Raw genomic sequence first — 19,017 nt, 5'->3', positions numbered from 1 at the left:
TACACGGTGGGCCTCACCTCCGAGGGGTGAGCATTCATCCGGCCCTAGTTACACACTGCACACAGTGTGTGGATTTCTGCAGTGTTAAATGAGGACTCCAGGATGCAAGCAAGAAATGATCTCTGGCCAGAGAAGAACATCCAACAGGACTACCACCTTGAAAAGTGCTTTCATAAGCTGCTTCAGGAAAAATAACCCTGCCTGTACAATTCAACAGGTGCTGTCCAGTGTCAGGCTCCTAGATTTTACGTTCTCTCACATCACCTGCATGTTTCCACCCGCATGCGCTTTGCTTTTGGTCTCACGGTGTCGTGGACTTGTAATACTGCGAGCATCTCATCCACCAGCCTTGAGACTATGGAACCCATCATGCAGCCCAACTGGGCAAGATCAGCCAGGCGCCAAAGTAGTTTTTCATGTCAGCACTGCTCACACGGATCTGAGCCAGCCTCCTTCCAACTCCACGGCACAAATTCCAGATCAGCAGAAGCACCCATGTGGCTCCAAAGTCTGTTTTAGATGGACAGAGAAAATTCAAAAGGCAACCTGAGATGCTGTGGAAAAAGGAGCGTTGGAGAAGCCCCCCATGTAGCATAGAAACCCATTTAAACTTTCTTCTCAGAATCCAGTTTTGCTCTTAGTTTGGCAAGAAAGTAGTCAGGACCACTGGGACAAAGTGATGCTCTACCTCAAAGGTTGTTCTGTATCATTCCATACCACCTAGAAGAACCAAGTATCCATGCAGTTCCCTGCCTGTAACATATCTCGCCGAAAACAAGAACCGGTAGGCGCTGTTTTACAGCCCCCCCAAGCAGGTCATCTCCAGTTCCTCCTTCCCCGCTAGTGCAAAAGTGCCTTGAGTTTCTTAGTAGGAAAGTGAAATAAATCAGCCAGGAATGCCTTGAGAAACCCAGTGAAAAACAGCCCAGCCCCACCCCACCCCACCCCACCCCACCCCCAAGCCCAACCAGCGTGCAGCTCTTCCCTTGAAGTGGCTGGGAAAAAACCAACCGCCCGGGAATGCCACCGACATGCAGTCAGACCAGGTGGGGCCCATGCCAGGAGCACTTGGTTCAGAGGTATCGTTGGCCTAGCTGGACTTGCTGTGTCTTCTGAAAGATACCGAGTTTCTAAAAAGGGAGGTATTTAGAGGGTGGGGGAAAAGGAAGAGAATCACAGCACCTTGGTTAAGAGTAAACATTTACGTGCATTTTCCACAGAGTCCTCAAAATTCATATGCCATAGAAATGGAGATTTCTTTTCTTTAAATACCAGGATGTTCCCTAAACAAGCGTTGAGTTACACCTAGGAAAGACTGGGAAGCAATGGGAATACTCTGAAGACAGGAGGCGATTCTCAGCAAGCTCTCCCCTTCCACCTTTGCACCGTCAGGCTACAATCATACTGGAGAGAGCAGAAGTGCCATCCACGCTCACAAGTCTGTTGTGCCCCTTCCTCTTCCTTGCAACGGGAAAGTCCTTCCAGGAGTGTTCATGATTCCTGCTGAATGGCCGACTCGCCACCGAGAGGATCCCCTTGGCCCGTCTGTCCCAGCTTCCTCTCATTGCTCCTGCATCTGCTGCTGCATCTTCTGGAGCATCTCCTGCATTCGCCGCAACTGCCGGGAGACAAGGCACAGAAGAGGCAGTGGCGCTTGGTGTCCAGACTTCAACACCCTGCCTTCCCACCGGTGCTGGACTGCTTGGCTTTCTACGTGGTAAACTGTCACCAAGTATTATAAGCATTTATGTGAGCCATCCTGAGGCTATAAGCAATGGGACGGCATATAAAAACTCTAAATAAATAGATAAATAAATATTATGGACTATAAACCCCGAAATGTACTGCTGTTCCAAATCTAAACCATCCGAAACCCAAATCACAATAATCGTAACAGATTACAATACTGCTTTGATTCAGTATTGTTTTTGTGGTGGTGTCCCCAACACTTGCTGCTTTTACAGGGACTCATACCTGCTATGAGAACAAATGATGACTCACTGGAACCACTGGGTGAACCATTTAGAGATCTAAAGGGATCGTACTATAAAAGTAGTACGGGGAAAATAAATCACAACAAAACCATCTGCTAGGTAATGAATAAAATTCATCAAAACTTAAAAGCTGCCAAATGCATGGCTGGGTGAAAGGAAATTCGTATTCGTATTCTATTAATCTGTTGTAAACTGTCCCAAGATGTCTGACAGGACAGTATAGAAAAGTTTTAAATAGACAGACGGGCTTTTTGCCAGAGGCTAAAAGGTTTCACCTGAGTAAGCAGCTGAGGACAGACAGATTCTTACCTCTTCATCCTTCATCTTGATCAGTTTCTCTGTTTCGGCATCTGGTGTCGGAAGGGGCAGGATCGGAATGGGGCTCTCTATCCGGTTGTCCTGAGTCAACTTGCTGAAGTGGGGACAGAAGAATGAGGAAAAGAAGTGGGGGTTAAACCCAGCTCGATTTCGCCTTCTTACCCATTTGCTGTACAAGCAGCGCTGGCCCAAAGCGTCTCGCGCTGGAAGCCAAGACGTGAAACTCTCACTGTGCCTTTCAGACCTACATGCCAAGCTTCTATGCACCCAGAATGCATCTGCTTAGAGTGCCCTTCCATTTGTCCATACTTGGTACATAGAATGATAGAACAGTAGAGTTGGAAGGGGCCATGAAGGCCATCAGGTCCAACCCCCTGCTGTTGCAGGACACCACGTCACACTCAGAGGGCTGCCCAGTTCCTTCCTGAATGGCTCCAGTGTGGGAGAGCCACCACGTCTCCAGGCAGCTGGTTCCACTGTCACTTTGCTCTGACAGTGAGGAAGCTCTTCCTGATGTCCAGCCTGAATCCAGGCAAATTGAATTGATTATTCCGTGTCCTGCACTCCAGCATCAGCAAGAAGAGATCTTGGCCTTCCTCTTTGTGACAGCCTTTGAGGGACTTCTAGAGGGATGTCATGTCCCCCCTCAGTCTTCTCTCCTCAAGGCTGAACATCTGAATGCTTATAATGCCAAACCAAGAGGGAACACCAGGGATTAGTTCTGGAACATTTTTTCAAGAAACAACAAATCTTGTTGCCTCCTGCAGCTTTCCCTGAGATCTGGAAGGTGCTTGTTTGGAGAAGGCAGCATTGTATAAACCAAGAGCTGAGCTTCTCCTCACCAGCAGATGTCACTAATCATTGCAGCTCACTGTCATTTGGGGTCTTTCCAGGTGTCCCCTTTCTGTCCCCAGATACCTACCCACGGTAATCAGGTTCTGAATGGCCAATGTTCCAAACACATAAGGAATGGGATCACCATTCATAAACAAGTCTGATTAAATGAGGGATTAAAACTCTCTACATTCTGGGCCAATACAGACCTTCTTAGTGGTGGCACCATATGGCAGAATTCACTCCCTATGGAGAGCTGCCTTGCTTCTCTGTTAACAATTAGGCATTCAGAGATGCTTTTAAGGTCCCAAGCTGAATAAAACTAAGTGCTTCTCCATCAGACTCTGCTGATTCTCATTCTCAGGTCCTCCAAATCATAATACCAACAGTGGCATCTTGATAGAAAAGATACTGGTCCAGCTTTCACAGTCAAAACAGTCCACCTTGGGTTGTTGAAGCACATGCAAGAATTTGCATATTCTATGTTTGTCCAGGGGTGGTTGTGTCAAGTGACTGTTCTAAATACTCTTCCCTGTTCTGTTCTTTAACCCTCACATAGCACACAGTTCCTGCGTTCACACCACAAGCCATGGTTTGCAAAAAGGCTGCCTGCACGCGCCACAGCCAACCATGGTTTGATTCTTTAAGTCACAGTGGGGGCATGTTTAAGCCTTCTGAAACAGCCCATAATAGCCAGTGTATAAAAGCCAGAAGGAGCTGAACTGACACCTAGGCACCCACAGCTGGAGAGGACCCACCTGGTCATCTGCTGGATGCATTGTGCGCGGTAGTTCTCATAGTGAACATCACAGGTTACGTCCTTCAGGTCGTGCATGTGGGTTCGGATCAGCATGTTTCGCAGCTTCACAAAATCACAGTGTGCTTGGTTTTCCACTGGGGAGGCAGCACAAAAAGAGAGACAATGCATGTGTTACACGTTCAGCAACAGACAATCTCGAAGGGAAGAGCTGTGGAGGAAAGGAAGGGGTGAAACAAAGAAGGAAGCGTGGGGTAGTGGTTAGCTTCTTGTTGAATTACCTTGGACCAGACATTTTCTCTCTGCCTAACTAGCCAATCGCACAATGCAGTTGCAAAGATAAAACACAACGGGTTGGGGGAGCCATGCAATCACCCCAGGAAAGGCTGAATATAATCGAACTAAATTTATATATGTATTCATACACACAAACCCCTTTAGATCAAGCATGTTGCTCTTCTTTCAGCCCAAAAGCAAAATTCAATTTTGGAGAAATTCCTGGGGTCACATTCAACTGGAGAACAGGGCCAAAAGGGCATTCGTGCCACTTTTTGGTTAAAGCTCTTACTGCCAATAACAAAAGCCGGGGAGACATTTCTACCTTTATCAAGGTGGGGTAACCTACACAAGAAGCCACAAAACCAGCAAAAGGAATGGTGGTTGAAATGAAGAAGCAGAGACACCTGGAAAATCCTAATTGACTAGATCAGCCCGGAGCTTTATTCAATTATTGCAAAGACACACACGTAATGTATGTCCCTACAACACAGGCTCATCCTTAATCACAACCATTTTAGGAGCTAGAGTTGGGTGACTAGCCCAAAAGTTGCCCATTGCGCTGCGCAGCTGGGTGCCAATTAGATGCCAAGAACTGCTGACTCCAGCCCAGTATTCTCTCCATCATGGATCTTAGAGCTTTTTCCAGCCACTGCAGAAGGGAACAATTCGTGGTCCAGCAAATGTTTTGGCTTACAACAGCCATGCATGCTCCCTTGGCTATGCTGGCTAGAGCTGATGGGAGTTGTAGGCCAAAACATCTGGGACCAGAAGTCACATACCCTGACTATATCTGGGAAAAGAGTCAAGGAGATGCAAAGGACAGATAAGCCCCAAATCGATCAAAACCCTAATCAATATAATAATACAACTCAAACCTACAGAAGCACAAGTGTAACACAATTCAATATAAAAACGGCTTGTGTGCAAAGTTTGCCCTGCTCCCCAGTCTAGAATAAACATTACAGAATCACCCCAAAACAGTTGGGCCATAACACCTGGAAAAATGACAAGGAAATAGGCAGCAAAAGGACAACTGTGTTGTTCACACATGTTGACTTCGCTCAGAATTTGGGTGCTCCGTCTGTGCAGGGCCGTCACAGAGAAGCCTCCATCTCCAAACAGTCACCCTTGAATTTCTCTTGAAGAGAAGGTCTTCTGAAGCTGACCTCAGGGACCACGGAGGTTCAGTGAAAGGATCTCCCCTTGAGGTGTTGGGCTCCTGGGCCATGCAGGCCTTTAGAAAACACCAGCATTCGGAAGTCGATCGCTAGGGCCCAGATCTTTGCCAGTGTTGAAACACCAGTGCTGCATGGCAATTCTGAAGCACAGTGAGCCAGCCGTCACGAAGCTTCCCCTTTGAGAAATCCAACACGGCAGGAAGCTAAGCTGAACAAACTCTACATTCCTGCCCGCAACAGCTACTGTGAAGATTGCAGCCAGACTCACGGGGAACACGAAAATCCAAATGGGTGTTCGGTCAGGATGCCAGCACCCTGCTAATTAAAAAGCGCTGGCATTGTGTCCCTGTGAGCCCCAGTTCCACTACAGCACCACTTCCCTCTGGGAGAGCTGTCTGGCGCTCAGGTCCACGGCTTACCTTCCACTATGCCCCATGGGTAGAGTCGTCCACGTACTCTCTGCCCCTTGGCTTCAACCACTGTGTTGCTGCCAATGACTGCAAAGGGAGCACTCTCCTAGAACAGGAGGAGATGGGCAATTAAAAACCTGCTTTTAGCTGAGGGGGTGTGTGAGAATCCATCAGGTTTCCTCAGCTCAGCCCAGCCCGGATTCCAGCCTGCTTTTCCTCTGCCCCAGCCCCACCCCATGCCAGCGGAAAGCACGTCATGCGGCCCACTTTGGTACAGGCAGAGCCCTGCTTTCACACAGGTGACTTGTGGGCTGTGTGTACGTTGCACAGAGTATTCCTCACTTTGTGCAAAGAAGCTGTGAGCATTCCCGGGTGTTCAGGGACTTGCCTGCAGCCCAGTCCACTTCCTGGTCTGACTGAGCATGGGAGAGAAACCTGGTAAGTGGAGTCCAGCCCCACATGCAGGTTACTCTCCCATAGAACAGCCTAGGAATAATCACCTGGGTGGGAAAAATTAATTCCAACACAGAAACCATCATGCTTGTCTGAAAGTATAGCCAAATTCATTCATCTGCTTGACCATTTGACCTTCTACAGCCAGTTCTATGCTTCTCAATAGCCAAAGCTTTCTGGGCAATTCACAATTCATAAAATTACAATCTACACTACAGGTTATGAAATACCATAAAAAATCCATATACACCATTTTCAACAATGTCCCTTAAAAATACTAGACTTGTTAAAAGAGCGCAGGCATACATTATCATATGCCATTATATATCATTAAATTCCTGGGAGTAGAGGGCAGTTCTTAACTGGGTGCCCAAAAAAGATGAAGGCATTGATGCTAGGTGGGTCTCAGTGAAGAGATCAATGCTTACTTTGGAGGCCCCCACCAAGAAGCCCCCCTCCCGTTGCTGACACTCTCCAAGCTTCCCTTGCAGGTGGTGTTCAGAGAAAGGCTTCAGATGTTGGCCATTTTGTCTGGGTAAAATTAAGCCAGGAACGGTGTTCCATCAGATATTGTGGTTTCCAAGGGTTATGCTAAACTGTATCCAACCATGCCTTCTTCCTCACCTTCAGCTCTCTGTCTTGCTGCTTGAAGTTCTCATCTTCATCAGAATCACACTCAGGAAACTGGTAAACTTTAATTCCAAACTTGTCAATTTCTTCCCGGATCTACAATGAACATCAGATAAAGCAGGTGTTGGTCTCAGCCAACTTGGAAAAATCCACTGGAACCTATCAAAAGGTGTTCAATTCAACTTTCCAATAATTTCTTGAGAAAACACCTGCTACAGGCAAAGGGTGACCTCCATGTGTCTTGGCCTACAACTCCCATCATGACCCACCACTGGTGATAGTTGTGAGAGAGGATGGGAGCTGTTGGCCAAGACATCCAGGAGACCAAAAATTGCCTACACCTGCCTTCCACATCATGGCAGGAAGGGCTATGAAATACTACCTGCATTATGCAGATTCTTTGTTGACTCTTATTCCACTCACTAACAGTATCAGAGCTTGTGTGATCGATGCAAATGCACACACCTAAAATACACCCATCTCCCCAACACACTCTCTAGAGTGCAGGAGAAATGCACGCTGTGGGCCAGTGTTTCCCCAGCTGGAGCGAAACAGCTGCTCTGCTCACCCGCTCTTTTAGCTTCTTGATCTCAGAGGGAATCAGGCAGTCAGCTTTGGCGATGAGGGGCACAATGTTGACCTTTTCATGCAGCGCCTTCATGAACTCCACATCCACCGGCCTCAACCTGCAGCAAAGGGGGTTCAGAGGGAGGTAGAAACGATCATCTTTCCCTTCTGTTTGGACAGAAACCTCTGCAAGCTCAAAAGGCAAAAATCTGCACTGCTGTTGTTTCATCTTTACACAAAAATGTGCAGACAGTTCATGTACGTCTTATGTTAACACACTTTTTTATACCTGTTGCAATAAAATACACATGTGTATACACACCTAACAGCAAGCAGCACACTTCCTTAAAGATTTTACAGTAAAATAAGTATTCGGATGCATTTTTAAAGAGGAAAATGGCACCACACAATTAAGAAGAGGGTAGAATTGGAAAAAGCACTGGGTTCCAATCCACATGTTTGTTTCAGACAGCAAATTGGGTTGGTTCAGTTACGAATGTCAACCAAAAAAAGCCAAGGGCAGCCTTCCCCGATCTGGGGTCTTCCAGACATTCCAGACCACAACTCTTACCAGTTTCAACCAGTATGGCCAGTTACGACAACATGACATTTATACCCCACCTTCCTTCCTTTTGCAAGGAACCTAAGCTGGCTTCCAAGTTTCTACCCCTCACCCTTTTATCCTCACAACAACAACCCTGTGAAGCTGAGAGTCTGGGACCAACTCCGTAGAGGAAAATTTCCGGAAGACTATTGTATACCGAGGAGACAGGTGGTGTAGCACAGCCGCCTTCTATTCCTGCCTCACCTGTGGCCTCCGCTGAGGCCCTTCGGCATGCAAGGGACGTCTCTTGCTCATTAGGATGGTAGAACATTGGAATGCAGGAAAGTAAACAGCAGAGCTTATCACTGTGAGAGCCCGAAACAGCAGATGTGGCTAGTTCACTATTTTGACTCTTAGATTTAGGGTAGAGAGAAGGTGTGTGATGCAACGCCAGTGTGAGATCTCGTTGAGCAAGGAAGGTGACAAGAATTAGGGCTTTTTCCTTGTTGCTTGCGGGGCGAGGGGAGTGGCGGCTGACAGGGGGAGCCAGCCTAGTTGGTGTTGTATTTCCTTTTTCATGTTATTAACTGTTTACTTTGTAGTGCCTCTTTTCGAATAAAATCTCTAGACTTGAATCTACCTGTGTACACATTGCTTCTGGATGCAAAAGGAACCTTTTGCCCTTGGCAAAACAAGCCCAAGCCACCTAGTGAGCGTCAAAGGCTGAGCATGGCCTGGGAACCAGATCTCCCGAGTCCCATCCCACATCCAAGCTGCTACATGATCCGGGCACACTTGAGCCAAAGCCTTGTGGAGAGATCTGAAGGAAGGAAGAAGCCTCCAGGTGGGACAAGGAAGTAGCCAACTGGAATCCACCTGGTTAGGTTCTCAACTTTACTTAGAGGAAAGCCAGAGCGCCTGCTTCCCTTGCTTGCCCTCCTGATCGGATCTGCCAGGCCGCTGAACCCAGTGAGACACAATCCATTTGGACATACTGGGCTTGCACAGAGCAAGTGGACTGCAAAGCTGCAGCAGACCTTGCTTACCCACAATGCACCTGAAGAGCCCCTCCTCATCTTACCCGTGGCCAAAGGGTGAGATGAAGTACAGGCAACAATGGACTCGGTTGTCCTGGATGTTCTTCCGATTGAGGCCACTCTCATCCCGGAAGTACTGTTCAAACTGCTGGTCAATATAATCTGTGATAGGCTTCCAACTGGAAGAAAGCACATGCATAAATAAAGTTAGATAAAGTATAAGAGGTGCTTGCCACCTGTTTAGACAGCTTTGGTGGGGAGGGGGATTATTAATGTAAATAAAGGGAGGAGGAGAGATTTAGTATCAACAGTTGGCCTTGGAAGCCAATCATGGAAGCTTTCCGGTGGTGTTGCAATGGAGCTGGCTCTTACAGGGTCAAGGTACCAGGACTTTTCCAGTAGTGGGGAAAAGGCATCACCCGCCACCTCCCTTGGGATTCCTTATTCCTTCTGGGCTTAGCAATCCTCACCGTAACTGGGAGGAGGAGGTGGGAATGGATTTACTTGGCAGTATGTTTGTGTTGCTGCTGATTTCATTTCTGCACAGCCCCACAGCTGAAGCTCTCTGGGGACTTTGTGAGTTACGCCTGGTAACATGAAAAGCATATGGGACATGGCTGGTTTTGCAAGGGTGGTTAGGACCCGGAGGCATTACAAAATAGCTGTATAATACAGAGAGAGAGAGATGGACAGACCGACACAACTGCCTGAACTCGGTAAGCCAAACAGAGGCTGTACAACTGTGCTACAGTCTCTCCCAAAATTATCTGCCCCATCATTTGCAGCCATTTCGTGAGACCCCCCGACACAGCTCTCCAAAATGTGCCCACCAGTTTCAGATCTGGGTAAGTCTCCGTTCCAAAGGAATACAGATCTCCGACTGAGGAGAGCAGGGGAGGGGAGAGGAGACCTATAAAGGCATTGAGTCCAACCCCCTGCTCCAATTCCACTGTGGTCACCCACCCAGAGGCAGGCCCGTGCCATTCCAGCTTCGCAATGGTGACTCGGCGTGTGAGCTGGGTGTATAGCTACGCTTCGCATCCGCGGGAGAAGAAACCACGGCTCCCTTTGGTGAGCACCACATGAGTTCACCCAGCTTAAATTGGTGCTGCAGATGTCAGATGAGTCAGATAGCAGAGAGGGACAGCTAATTACAGGGAAGCCAGCCCAGCTTCCGGTCCCCCCCTCTGCCCCGCCCAGCCCAGCAAGCAGCAAGTGAGGCAGGAAAATGACTCACCATTCTGTGTTGTTCACAGCATCTCCGAAACCCGGGGTATCGACTATCGTTAGCTTGAGCTTCACCCCCTTCTCCTCGATGTCCACCGTGTGTTTCACAATCTCTACTGTCTGACTGATTCTTTCTTAATATACAAAGAGTGAAGCAAATGATAGTCGAAGTTAGCACCAGAAAAGGCTCTCTCGGCCGCCAAATTAGCTTTCCCTCTCTCAGCCCCCTTTCCCACAGATGATTCCAGGAGCGGAGAAGTCTGCAGTCACAAACTTACTCAAGGGCCTTAAAAGCAAACCACTGCCCTTAGGCCTCAGTTCCCCCTGCCAAGCCTATAAAATGGGAGCAACAGAATGGCCGACCTAGATGTTACCAAGGATGGAGAGGTAATGGCAAGCGAGCTGGCACGGCCAGCGCAGACAAGTTTGTAAACCGCCCAGATAGCCTATGGGCTACGGGGTGGTGTAGAAGTGCAAAATCAAACAAACTACAGCAGCAAGGTGAGGTGAGAAGGGATAATCCCCCTGGAACATCCCCCAGGACAGAACAGCATGGCCAGCTATGGAATCTTCACTAACACTCCAATGGAGCACTACCCTTGGCTGAATGTTGCTTATGCAAGCAGGACATTACCCTCTGCATTGAGAAGCTTCCGGTCTTTGTAGAGGTCTGTCAGGAACAGGCTGTTGACCAAGGTGGATTTTCCCAGGCCTGACTCTCCTGTGACACAGAACACAAGAGACCGCCTGGCTACGTTTTTTGATACTGAATTCCAAGCCTGTGCATTTGCGACCCTTCAAGAATAGCAAAGCTATCTTTTACGGACAGGAGATGTTCTCGTTTAGAATTCCCCATTCTCGGAGCAGCACCGCTTCTCAGCAGAGTCCATCGAGTTCTTATCTCCGTTCCTCAACACCCACAGAGAATGCTATTCTGTTGCAAAAGGAGGATTTTGACACAAAGTCCCTCCTGAGGCATGGAACAAAGAAATGGACTCAAGGCTGCCCCAACTCTGGAGAAGCAGAAGAGGCAAGATGTACTGGAAGATTCCCTACCCCAAAAACGTGGCTGGGCTCATTTCTGGAACGTGTGAAGATCAAAAAGCATGCCCCTGAGCATGTACAAAGTGCCTTCCCCTGCTACCAATTAGGTGCAGCTGCAGTCTGCCCATCCCATGCAAGGAAGCCAAGCATTAGACCCCAAGGGTTGGGGAGCAAATTTGGGGGCACAAGAATGTTTGCACAGAAAATTTGGCAGTGGTCAAGAGGAACTGTGGGCGGGGGACACCAAAAAAGCTGGAAGCCCCTCTGAGCATGTATTTGCTTCCCCACCCAGCTTTGGTGGGACATGCTCTCACAGAGGCCTCTTTCTGTGGTTCAACAATTTTAGGAGTCATGGAGACAGAACCAAGTCCTTCCCGATACAGGCGCTGACGGTGCAGGTCTCACGCTCGCCAAGGGATCAGCGGAAACATTTCTTCCCTGTTTGAAAGCTATGAAAGTAGACAGGACTCAACAGAACCCTTTGCAGTGATTCCTATTCTCTCTCCAGCTCCATGGTGAGAAAGCAAACGAAGGGAAAGGGCAGAGCAGTTTAATCCACAAAACAACACAGAGATCCTTCTTGAAGGAGCAGAAATGCACAAAGCCCAAGCGGTACCTGGAAGGATGGATTACCTGCTACCATGAGGGTGAAATCAAAGCCCTTCTTCACGGATTTCCGGTGCACCTGGTTGGGTAGGGTGGCAAATCCCACATACTGTTTCTCGTGGTCCTACAAGGAGAAGATAAGCAGCCGTTGGCCACGCAGAATGCAAGCCTATGTTCTACAGCTGGTAAGTGACAGTGAAGGGAAGTGAATGATGGAGAGAAGGGAAGCTGGAAGAAAGGAAATGGCTCCTTCACAGAATATATCGCTCATGGATGGCAACAGCCCCGGCTTCCAAGGAGCTTTGATGGGGATTAAATATATCTGCAGAGAAGAAATCTATCAGGTGGTGTCTCCCAACTCTCCCTTGGAAATGAACCACTGTCATCCTGTATTTTATTATTTTATTATTTATTTTATTTGGAGTTTTTGTATGCCATCCCATTCGCATAAGCCTCGGGATGGCTTCCAGCATAATAAACAACATATAAATAATATATGTAAAGTCCAGATTCCCCCTGGCTGCAGAAATTAAAACCAGTAAAAGATGTTAACAGTTATTAAAATATTGTCGAAATAAAAAGGTCTTGGCCTGGTGTCAAAAAACAAATGACGGCGCCAGGCAGACCTCTCTGGGGAGCGCATTCCATAAGTGGGGCGCCATAGAATCATCCCCAGATAGATTCTGGTAAAAGAAAACGGGGATCAGCTGCAAGCAAGGCACATCCTGTTTCACAAGCAGCAATAACCCTTCCTCCCTCCATTTTGCCACATTTCATGCCATCTTCCCCAGTCCCAGGAAAATTGCCAAATTGTTATTTCATTTTCTGGACAGAAATAGGGTTTGCACTCATTTAATACTGGGGTTTGCATTCACTGAATTGCAGGATCAAGGGATAACTGGCATCTCATGGGGAGCAAAGTTCAGGTAACAAGAAATGTGGCAGCGATGCAAGCAATTCTCATGGGAAAAGGGACAATTCACCCAGTCAGCTACAAATCACCAATGATTTCGCATACACATGTGCACTGAATAAGAGAAAGAGGTGTTCCATCATTTAAGTGTGGGGGCAGCATAGAAATGTTTTAAATAAATAAATAAATAAATTCAGTAATACTGTACCAAAAGACTAGCCTTCTGGCAAAGACCAAATTACTCCTGGTTATATAGCCTACAAATCAAGGTGAGCAATCTTTAATTGGGGAACCTGGCCACGATAACAAACCATGGTGAACAATCTACAGTTCATTCGACACAGCAAATGCTCTTTATTTACTGGCCCATCTTTTGCAAGGGAGAAATACAGAGAATTCCCCAGAGGTCTCCTATATGGAATAAAACCAGCTTAACTCCCAGATAAGGCAGTTTACTCAATCACTGCTCTACATGATTAAAATTTTAAGCAGCAGTAATCATAATTAAGTGCAGGATAGAAAGTTCATGGGGTCAATCATTTCCTTGGCATCTCTAGAGAGGAGCACTCTGTGATTTGATGGATATGTGGATGAGCAGAAGAGCAATTTTAATGAAAAATGCCTGCCAAGGTCGAAAGGAAAATGCCCAAGTCCCATTTCTTTCTTTCCATATTACTAGGACAGCCACTTGTGACTGATTAATGAGAAGTTAAGCTGCGTTTTCCAATCAGCTGGCTCATGAGAGTCCCAGTTTTAATGAGGTGCAAGGGTGAAACGAGTGAGTGTACTGATTGGGGTGTGTGTGTGTGTGTGTGTGTGTGTGTGTGTGTGTCAAGATAGACCCATGTCTCCTTTGTCAGTGGGGCCCTTTATCCAGTGCAGTTTTTATTCTGGGCTTTATAGGAGCTATCCATGGTGCTTCAGGGCAAGAAGCCTGTTTTGGGGATGGAGTTCAACATCTCTTTCTCTCTCTCTCTCTCTCTCTCTCTCTCTCTCTCTCTCTCTCTCTCTCTCACACACACACACACACACACACACACACACACACACACACGGGTGGGGGGGCGGAGCCAAGCTTTTGAAGATATCTGAAGCATGGGGTGTATGTTAAGGGCCATGCATCTCTGAGATATTTTGTTTTAAAAACACATTAATTCATTTTCATCCAGGTTAATAGGTCTGTGTGACTGAACCCTGCAGTTCTGCCTTCACAAGAGACAAACTCACTTAACCGTAAGAGCTCTGCCATCAGTGCGGAACCAGGGGAGAAGAGCAGGCTGAGGAGCAGAACTCTGTCCCTTCCCCTTCCCCCTGGTATGGGACTGGCCTGGCCAAACCCACCCCTCAAGGGCATGTCCAGGTGCACGGGGCCGTGTTTGGAGTGCCAGCAGATCTGGCAACATCCAGAGCCCAGCTCCCACACCCAGCAGTGCTTGCGTAAAGCCCTTGATGTCTCAGGCAAGGGGCGATTCCAACCGATGTGCGATAGGGACTGCTTGTTAGTACTGGATGCCAGGCGAAGCTGCCACAAAATCCCGCAGCCTCGGACGCTCCTATGCCACGGCCCCTTCATCGCAGGCATTCTGCCTCTCTCCTGCCGTGTTCTATAGTTGATCTCCCAGGAGAAAGCAGCATTCACTCAGTGACCCCTGGAACTCGCTGGCCACAGATTTTATACTTCTACAAACTGCTCCAAGGGGACCCTGTGGTGAATGGTGCCATTTTGTTCTCTTAAAGACCTGGAGAACCGAGACTGCTACTAGTGACAGCAGGGATGCAACACCTCAGGCCTGGGGGGCCACATCCCGCCTTCCTGGGGGCTAAACCTGGGGCTCCCTCGGTGGTTTCCCAGCTTTAATGCCTCTTTCATGCCCGATCCAAAAGGCTGAATGAGTTACTGGCAAAAAGCACTTTCCGCCCACAGCTTCCTGGCCAAGCAGGCTCAGGTCCACCAGTCTGCTTGTGCTGGTGGAATTCCAACTTCAGGTTCAGTTCCTGGCACTAAGAGCTTTCCGCTAAAACATACTGGTGCTTTGGGGTTTGGGGCCCCATTCCTTTTGCCACTGGTCCTGATGAAAGGCACCCCCGAGAGCGTCTCCAAACTGGAATGTGACACTCAGCTTCCATACTCTGGACAACACAGTGCCAGTAAATATCAGCCGGCACCCATGTTTGCTGCCAACACTCTGCCAGAAACGCAGATATAATGCACAGCTCTGCAAGACTGGGCTGAAGAAGATTCACAATTCCATCTCCGCCAAGGCCAAAGTCTGCTTCTAAGAGCCCTGCAGTGCTGGCAGGCTAAGAGGGCTAAAAGACGAAATGCAAAGCCAGCGCTGCCTCCCTGTTTACATTGGCCTGGAATGAGGCAGAGCACTTCCTGTGGGCCTGGGGGTAGCGGGAGAGTCGCGGGCCTGCTTGTGCACATGGACGTTAGCAGGCTGACTCTCCAGGTGCCCTTCAGAGTCCCCGGGTGCTCAAGGAGTCTGGTTGGCCACCCTCTTCCTGCAGCAGAGAACTTTCTCCCAGCTGCGCCTTCCTCCAGCATCTTCTCGCCCGGTTCTCATCCAGGTGTCTCCATCCATCGCTGTTCCCCTTCCTCGGCGCCAAATCTTGGCAAACGTGTCCTTGGAGACTGACCGGGTGGCTTCACGGGAGGGCTCAGTCGTGTATTTGAGGGTCCCGGACCAAGCTGGGACCCACCATCCGACCCACTTCCACTTGGCGTACAGCGCCCAAGGAGAGCAGGAGCAGGCCGGGAGAACACCCCCTTTGCACGTTCCTGCTGAGCCAGGTCTATAGCCACTTCACTTGGGGCTGGCACTGGCTCCAGTGAGAGCTTCCCCAAGAGGCTCTGCGTGGCCAATTGGCACAGATCTGCACTGCTCTCTCCTCGCTGGGGGACTCCTCTCCAGAGCTGGAGCCCCTGACGCTACCACCAGCCTGAGGTTGGACAGAACTGAAACGCGGCTTTTCCCTGCCAGACAGGAACAGTTGCAGGTCAGATAGCATGCTTTGCTTTACAGATTATCAGTCCCCTTCGTCCTGTTGCGTTTTTATCTCCACACTATGCCCAGCAGTGGTTCCCTTTGTTTCCTGCAGCAGCACGGCCTCAGGGAGAGAAACGCTGGAGTCCAGCCAGTTTTGAAGAACAGTGGCCTCCCTGATCCATCAGTTCTTGAGAAAGGTCATGGGATTCCCTCAGCCATGGAGGCCAAGCCGCTGGTGACAGGAGATGCTGGAGGTTTTGATTCCCCTCCCTAGGATTAGGGATATGCAGAGCATGACACTGTGGAATCTGCTGGGTTTTTAACGAGAACAGGCAAGTCCACAAATGAGAATCAGGAGCAAGTTTGTTTGGGAAAGAGACAACAGGGATTCCATTTCCTGCTGCATGCCAGAAACCATACGCTTTATATACCCGCTTTCCTAGCACTTTCCAGATGTTTTAAACTGCAGATCCCATAATTCTGAAGACTGGCCACAGTCTGCAGGATGCTGAACGCAAGGAGTGTGCTAAACAGCTCTCCCTGATGCATGGGATGGTAACAATATGCAAGAAGCCAAGCAAGCATGAAGCAGAGATATGGGATAGAGGGTTGCTGTCATTGAATATATTAAAACCCCTAAGCGGTCCGTGATAAAATACAAGATCAGGCAAAACCAAGATTAAAAAATAATTGAGAAGTCACATCTTTAGCAGCAGCACAGCACTATAGACCACACTGAAGTTGCAAAATGTCTCACAGGTCAGGAAAAGCGTTAGTGAATTGGTGTGTTCACATGTCACAAGAAAAGAACATTAAACACACCACAGGAAAAGAAATAAGCAGCACCAGTCAGACAAAAACCCTTATTCAATAAACCAGCGGAATGCCAAAGGCATCAAGATGTCAACTCTTGATTGGAAACCAGATCTACGATCTTCATTTACAACTGTTAGCAAACCCAGAGTGAGGTCAATCCTAAAAGCAACCCTATTTATATGCAGCTCTCGCTCAGTCACAAATATGGATTCCATCCCAAATGCTGAACCCAGGATTTCTACTTGTACCCTGAATGTATACGTGATGGCCATTAAATTAACATCCAGTAATGTTTAGGCAAACAGTTCTCAAAGAGCGAAATGCTCGCACATTTATGCTCTGACGGAGCAGCTCGACATTTGAGCACTTTACCCCTTTGACCTTTCCAGGCACCGGGAGCAGCCAGCGCTGCTGCTCCTTCATCAGCCAAGCCTTCCCTGCCTCTGCTGCCTCTTCTCATCCATGCACATCTCAGTCTCTCTTGCTCCCTTGCACATGTCCGATTCCATGTACCAGATCTGCGGTCACATGATGCATTTCCAACCCCTCAGGCCACGCGACGTGAGGAAAAAAGAGGTGCAGTCAAGAGTGATTTTGCAAAAAGAGCAGAAGTTGCGAACGAGGGACGCTGGAGAAAGGACAGAGCCAGAGAGCACGAAGGAAAGGCATTCACGCCTCTGCTTCGTAGGCAGATGTAGCTGATGCTAAAGCGGCTGCTGTGACCCAGCATTTGGCTAACAACTGAGACCCTGGCAGGTCCGACTCATTGCGCAGACCTGCCGCCTGCTTCCAGTGCAGTGATGCTTCGGGGGGCTCAGCAGACCTCGCTCTAATGCAGGCTGCAGCACGGCCTTCTTTTTGAACACTAAGGAAATCCGTGCAAATCACACTACTAGGGCAATTGCACACATTTACGCGATTTGGGCAAAACCACGGTATTGCGTGCATTTTGCATAAATGGTATCTTCTCAGCTGAAGAATGGTGCCCTCCCCTCTGGGGTGGTTGTTCTCAGAGGAAGAGTGTCCTCTTTGGGAGGGACACTCGTGCAGCGGCGAGGGGAGGAAAGGAACACCTGCCCAGGTAGCCAGATCAGCCGGCGATCACTGGGGTGGCAGATGGCATGGCCAGATCACCTGGGGAAATGCGCACGATTGCACCTCAAGTATTGCGTAATTCTGGTTTAAATATTTTTTAAATAAAAGAAACTATTTGTGCGTTCTTGGGTCCCCTCCAAAAATTGTTATAAGGGTGTGTCACTTGGGCACTTTGGAGAGGTTGTCCGTGGTTGTCCAAAGAGTATCATGAAAGCGATTTGGGGAGGGGAATAAAGGGGGGGGGGTCAAGTTGGAGTGAACCAATACAGCTCCCATGTGGAGGGGGAGAGCACCTCAGCCTGCAAAGTCCCTGGAATGCTGGCTGCGAACTGGGGGAAGGAGAGAGATGCCAACCAACAGAGAGCCCAATCATCTGCCAGACATACTGCAGGTTTTTGTAGCAGCAACCCTTCCAGCCAGGGGGAGCTGGCACGACGTGTGAACCCACCCAGATGCTCCTGGCTGCTCTTGCTCCTCTTCCTCCTCTTCACCGTCCCTGTAACCACACGCTTGCTTGATGGCAGAGCGCCAGGGAGGTGAGAGCATCTCCTGCTCCTCCTCCCCACCCCCATCATGGTCTGGGCCAGAGTGAGAAGCAGCCGAAAAGGAGATTGCAGTAGGGAAGAGAAGGGCACGGCCAGGGGCTTTTGCCAGGAGGCCCCCGCTGGGCTGTGGGCCCTTGGCTGGTGCCTGACCATGACAACCTGTGGCCAAGGATTGCTGCTCTGCCGTATTTGCCCTGCGGTGTCCAAACGCCATCCTGCCCTGCCCAGACTCATCCCACTCCCTAAGAGAGCACGGAGGTGAACCTCACTCTGACTGTCGCCAGGAGCACAGGGTCAAAAACCTCAGGGCAGAGCCAGCTCCAGGGCTTTGAGGGCCCTTGCAGGACCCCCCCCCCCGCAGTCCCCGGCTGCTCTCGTTCCTCTTTCTAACATGGCTGCCCCTCAGCTGATCAAGAGCCAAAGAGCCAAGGAGTAAGCAGGCTGGAGCATCTGCTGCTGTTCCTTCACGCTACCCACATGGTTGCTGTCATTTTATTAGCATTATTACATTACATTTATACCCCAACCTTTCTTCCTCTTGCAAGGAACCCTGGGCAGTTTACAAGATTCTCCTCCTCTCCGTTTTATCTTCACAACAACCCTGTGAGGTAGGCTGGGCTGAGAGGCCATGACTGCCCCTAAGTCACCCAGCAAGCTCCACAGATGTGGGGACTAGAACCCAAATCTCCCAGGTCCCCAGTCCAGCACCCCGACCACTACACCGTGTTGTCTGTGTCAGAGGGAAAGGCGGGTGGACAAGCAGGCTGCAGCGGGGAGGTC

At 49.1% G+C, this 19,017-nt stretch overlaps 1 protein-coding gene across 8 annotated transcripts in view; it reads right to left on the bottom strand.

Annotated features, from left to right (window-relative positions):
* Nucleotides 1-1,187: 1,187 nt before the first annotated feature.
* SEPTIN5 (septin 5) overlaps nt 1,188-19,017 on the bottom strand; it is a 60,635-nt gene continuing 42,805 nt past the window's right edge. For all 8 annotated transcript variants that reach the window (XM_044440825.1, XM_044440830.1, XM_044440823.1 and 5 more), the window contains 10 exons: nt 11,906-12,002; nt 10,863-10,949; nt 10,239-10,362; nt 9,046-9,180; nt 7,422-7,539; nt 6,848-6,949; nt 5,780-5,876; nt 3,905-4,040; nt 2,304-2,406; nt 1,188-1,618 (listed from right to left, as the gene is read on the bottom strand). In XM_044440825.1, coding sequence (XP_044296760.1) covers nt 1,562-1,618; nt 2,304-2,406; nt 3,905-4,040; nt 5,780-5,876; nt 6,848-6,949; nt 7,422-7,539; nt 9,046-9,180; nt 10,239-10,362; nt 10,863-10,949; nt 11,906-12,002 — 1,056 coding nt within the window. In that variant the 3' untranslated portion in view covers nt 1,188-1,561. The remainder of the gene's footprint in view (nt 1,619-2,303; nt 2,407-3,904; nt 4,041-5,779; nt 5,877-6,847; nt 6,950-7,421; nt 7,540-9,045; nt 9,181-10,238; nt 10,363-10,862; nt 10,950-11,905; nt 12,003-19,017) is intronic.

The sequence above is a fragment of the Varanus komodoensis genome, unplaced genomic scaffold (assembly GCF_004798865.1).
Source record: "Varanus komodoensis strain SLA01 unplaced genomic scaffold, ASM479886v1 scaffold38, whole genome shotgun sequence".
Classification (NCBI taxonomy): Eukaryota; Metazoa; Chordata; class Lepidosauria; order Squamata; family Varanidae; genus Varanus; species Varanus komodoensis.
This window is presented reverse-complemented; position numbering and strand designations above follow the sequence as displayed.